This window comes from Arthrobotrys flagrans, assembly GCF_004000055.1.
Source record: "Arthrobotrys flagrans strain CBS H-5679 chromosome Unknown unitig_15, whole genome shotgun sequence".
NCBI classification, from domain to species: Eukaryota; Fungi; Ascomycota; class Orbiliomycetes; order Orbiliales; family Orbiliaceae; genus Arthrobotrys; species Arthrobotrys flagrans.
Genome location: NW_027137545.1, coordinates 3,005,462 through 3,010,704, shown reverse-complemented (window position 1 = coordinate 3,010,704; position 5,243 = coordinate 3,005,462). Strand labels below are relative to the sequence as shown.

General features: G+C 44.2%; 1 protein-coding gene across 1 annotated transcript; it reads left to right on the top strand.

Moving 5' to 3' along the window:
- Positions 1-2,638: 2,638 nt before the first annotated feature.
- Positions 2,639-3,281, top strand: DFL_000760 (uncharacterized protein; the record flags this gene model as incomplete). Its single annotated transcript, XM_067637208.1, has 3 exons — positions 2,639-2,824; positions 2,891-3,054; positions 3,122-3,281. The coding sequence occupies 3 exons, from the start codon at positions 2,639-2,641 to the stop codon at positions 3,279-3,281; spliced, it is 510 nt and encodes a 169-aa protein (XP_067495311.1).
- Between the last annotated feature and the right edge of the window lie 1,962 nt (positions 3,282-5,243).

Here is a 5,243-nt window from a genome sequence, read left to right as displayed (position 1 = left end):
TTCCAAACCCTCAAGGATTAGGCAATATTTTGGGACTGATCCTTGATCCTATACCCGGTGGAGGCTCTGGAGGGTGCAGGGTGGGTCAGCTAATCCACCCCTATACGATTTTCTTCTAGGATTAGGTTATATTATCCCCAACATCTATATTGAAATCCTCAATGCTTGCTCTCAAATCTGATGACGTTGAATCAGTCTAATTAAAACATTAAATTAGCATGAAATATTCTTGATCCAGCTCTAGGTACAGATTTGGCGGGTCAAATCATGCCCGGTACAACATTAAATGGGGGAAGGGGTATCATTGGACCTGAAGTCTGCGCATTGTTTAATTGTACGGTTAACCCAAGCGATGGACCTGTTCAGGGGGGCCTGATACCTTGAATTAAGTCGGTGAGTGTCAAAAATCAAACTTTGCTCATAACTCGAATATCAAACTAGTTACTAATATAACAATCGATTATCGCAACCCAACTGGACTGCCTGATCGACTCCTCAGGACTAATCTAGTCCATATTTTACAAGGCGGCGCTACAAGTGGAGATGCGAACGGATTAGTTGGGCCTTTAGTCTGCCTTCTTTTAGTTGTAGTATTGACCCTAAAATAACTACTATAGCGACTGCTACTTCCTCTGCGACCTCTGTATCAATTTCTATATCCACATTTACTATTAGCACGACCAGAGTTTCAGCAACAACCTTGACTGCAACATGCTCACCAACGACCATTCCGACGTTTACCTTTACTGCTACTACATCGTTTGTGGCGCTCATATCCCCCACGACTGCTACCGTGTTTGCTGTAAGCTAATATCGAAATATTCTCGGATTCTACTTTCACTATACCAATAGACTGACTAAATGTTTGGCAAACACGAACTTTGGCGGTTACTGGACCGCCCACAACCATCACATCCACTCCGTATTCTATTTATAGGACTACATATACCCAAGCTGCACCTGTGGCAGTAGCAACTTATACAGTAACTCGGACAATACCAGCTGTCACTTACACCTCTACTGCCACTTTGCAAGATTATTAGGCCACTAGAACTATTACTAGTACCTTGGCAAGTACCGAGACAAGTACCATTACAAATCACAGTTCTTCGTCACGGCCTTACCGCCAAAGAATCTTTTAATGCCGCCTTCATTGTGCATGCAGCTACAATCATCGGCGGCTTCGAGCTTTACAAAGTCCTATATGACACCCCATAGGAGCAAATATAATTTTTGTTTTACTGAGTTTTTGAAGTTTTTCTTCGTAACTATGCTTGTTTTTAATATTAATTCTGTCAGGATGCCATGTACCTTGTCGACAGTTGTCCCAGAGAATATATTAGCAGAAGCCACATTCGCTTTAATTTATTCATCGCGGGTTTAGTATTCGTATGGAATTGACAGCTTCAGGTTTATTTAACGTAATGTCTGCGTGCCCCTGCAAGGTCGACACTCTTGTTATCTAGAGGTGATTACACAGCACCTAGCTTAGTTTCGAGGAAGCTATAGCTAGTTAGCGTTGGATCCTGATCATGACGGTAAATTTTGTTGCATTTTGCAGCGATCAGCGTTGTTGGGTTCTCAATCCAGCCTAATAGCGCTTTTGGTTATATTGGGCATCTCCTTCCGAAGGGCAAGTGGTTTCAAAGTCGAATTTCAAGAACAATGGCATTTCTATTGGGCGGAAACTAAATAAGACATCCGTTCCAGATTGATGCTATCCTAGATTGGATATTATGCATGCTATGGTAGGTCAAGGCGAGTTTGAGAAGCTCTCCAGAATATTCTGCAGCTAGCTGGTGCATGTAGGAGCCCAGCTGAAGCGGCCATCATACTACGTGGTATACTCGAAATAGGTCATCCCCATGTGCACATGCCGAGTCTCCTGATTGACGTATAGCCTGGGTATGTATGCCGATATTTCAGGAGTATGCCCCAGTCCCCAGCTCCCAATACCCGGCAAGATAAGGCTATTCTGGATTTGATCTACCGTTGGAAATTTCGAACGCCCAGAACCGCCCCGTACCGAAAACGTAATGCAATACATGCATAACATTATTCCACACATCAGTTGCAACGTTACACACACGGCGTAGGCCAAGGGTCTCGAGATTTCTTTGCTAAGTTCACATTCCAGACTTTTCTCGCTTGGCTGGGGTCCAGTCCTTCTATATCGATATTTCCCATGCAGGGTCGACCATCGGGTTCCTGAAAAAGTGTTATATTCGGGCTAGAGTGCAAAATTTCAGTCTGGGGCCCCTGAGCTATCAAGGCTATGGTACAGCGATGCTCGGAAATTTGTACCATTGAGGATTCTGAAAGCGCAGAGGAAACTGCTTGTAGAAATTACAGAGTCACCTTTTTTTTTTCTCAGCATGGCTTTTTTTTGCCCTGGAAGGCATTTTCTCCCCTTCGGAGCTGCTCGATATGTCCTGTTCGAAGGATGTCGTGATATCAATTGTTAAGTTACTAGTAGTCCCCATAGTACCATATTCAGTATAAAATAACTAGTATCTTCCACTACGTTGGCCTTCTCATCAGCTCACGGTAAATCGTAAATTAAAAGCTATCTCTCTCATCTCAACTTCCTACATCAAGTCTTATATATTTTCTATATAAAATCACCTATTCAAACAAAATGCCTGCTGTTCCAAATACCAGCACCTCCACCCCAGCCCCAGTCCTCCAGAGCGGAAACTACTGGGTCAGCACTGTTAAGGACGGCACTGGCGCCCAATTCAACCTCTCCAGAAGCCCAGCTGAGGACCGATCCCTTCTCCCAAAGCCAATCCTCGTTTTGCCAAAATCCGTCACTCGCGTCCCAGTAAGTCCTAACTAAACAAATTGTTCTTGGAATACAGTCTTTCCTAACAGTGGGTATTTAATTTAGTGGAAAATTACCAGAAACTCTGATGGTACCTACACCCTTGAGAACAACGGAGCCCAGGTTGTGAATATCAAGGGCCAACTTTTCGCCCAACTCCAGGCTCAGCCAAGCGTTGAAACCCGCTGGAGAATCACTTCCGCCCACTGGCAAGGCCAGGACCAATTCATGTAAGTGCATCATAAACAGCATGCAGAAGGAAACAACATACTAATGAATGAATGTTTCTTTATTTAGCATCGAAAGCGTTGACCGAACTGCTGGATGGTCCCTCCGAACCACTGAGGCTGGTACCGTCTTTTCGTTCGTCCAGCCCGAAATTAAGCCATTAGTTTCGACCCGCTCCATCCCACCACAGTATCAACCAAGCACCCGATTCATCATCAAGAAGATCTAAGAAGGGCAATTTAATTGGGTTTCGATGAGGTGTTCGCACGTGTCGGGATACGCCCGGGATTCCGTATGCGAGAATGTGCATATACCTGGGTTCTATAACTGGAAGGAGGGGTTCAAGAGTTTAATTGTATAATAGCTACTATACTAGTACAGAATATTAATCAAAAATGCCAACCTAGCTAGCTACCACTAGCTAGGTCCTATACTTAATAGGAATTGAAATCATGAATTTGTGTGCTGGTCGAACTGTTACGGTTGGCCAAACCGATCTATAGAACGTTCCGAACATGAAATATATGACATAACGGACTAACTTTCCTTTTAGTTTCTCCGATTCGATTATGATTAAAGTACATGCATATAGCTGATAGCCCGCTCCCTTACCCACTTCGGACCTCCCGTGATACTAGCTTGTGATGAAATCCAATGATGCAGCACTAGAAATGAAGCGCGATAACTTTGAAGTGACAGCCTTCGCCGCGGGCATCTATTCATAGCCGGGACACATACTGCATCGAGCCCTAAATCACGAGGCTCTGCCCAAATAAATTTGCTTCATTGGCTCGGAAATATCTCGAGATCTCGATTGGCGAATTGTGACCTATTTTAGATAACCATTGCATAGGGTTGATCTAGAAGCGTTCCTTATAAGGAAACAAGTCAAAAATTTCAAAAATAAAGTGTAGTGGTGGGCCATTAGCGGCCTTGTATGGCGAGAGAATATAAGGGCATCATCGAAAGTAATGGCGTTTACAAGTGACCGTTATTGCATTCCTTGAGCTCCTTCGAACACGAATCTGCAACAAATTTGTGAACAAGACGTGCTAATTTGCAACACACCTTATCAATGTCAACATTATAGATTGCACATAGGAGCCTTGGCGTGAGAAGTTCCAACATGCAAGAATTCGAATTCCTGTAGTCGAGAACTGACAGCATTTTTTGGTTGCCTGGCAGCAATGCTTACCCCCACGCGATCCCAAAGGTCTTATCGGCTGACGATGCAGCGACGGTTTGCTCGCCACATTGCCGGTAAGATTAGTGTGGAACAATCATATGTGCATAGAGTTCGCAGCCCAATGTATTGATCTGAGGTATTTAGGTTGACTTTGTGATCTTACATTTGTTGATAAATTGCGCCAAAAGCTTCCAGATCTTGTCAGCCCCCAGCCTGGCACGAAGCGCGATGTGCTGCAAGGCTGCGGAGCCTCAACATACATGGGTTACATGAATCGCCCCCTAATGCACGAGTTTGCTGGCAGTGCATGGAATCTTCCGATGTGGATGGCAAAACTGAAATCCGAGTGCGATACACTAAGGATAAGTGGGTAAAATTGCAATCAATGTGATTTCTGAGGGCTTTAGAGCTGGATGTTGTGAAAGGATCATGTATGCGCAAGAACGCCACCTGGCTAGCCATGGCAACAGTGAGTACTGCAGTAGATTCTCTAGCTGCTTCGGCTAGAGCTTGACACCCAGGTACGGCTGGAATTGGCATCGAAAAAAAGTTTAAGAAAAAAAAAATATATATATGTCGGTGAAGCTAGATAGGCTCTGATATTTTTTCAGGTCAGCAATACTACCAGTAGGTTTGTTAACATCAGGTGACAACTGTATGGATGTCTGTATTATCATGGAGCGAGAAAATATTGAGTGAAGCCATTCGGCATTTTAATTAGAAAATCGGCCCGTGCGGGGCCTAACGATTGGATAAAGTTTTTGGCCAATACTGATGTTATCCTAGGCATGTGCTGAGCCTATGTTAGGAGAGAAGCAGGCGGTGATATGACCTCAGGCTGTTGGTGGAACCCAAATGCTAACCAGTTTTGCACAACGAACTGGGATCAGAATGTTGCAACCCAACAAAATGTCATTCAAGATATCTCGATTCATCGTGCCGCCAATGCGGTGGCACACAAACTAGGATGGTAATTGGTAGCTCTTGGTTGAGCGCAGCTGTTGC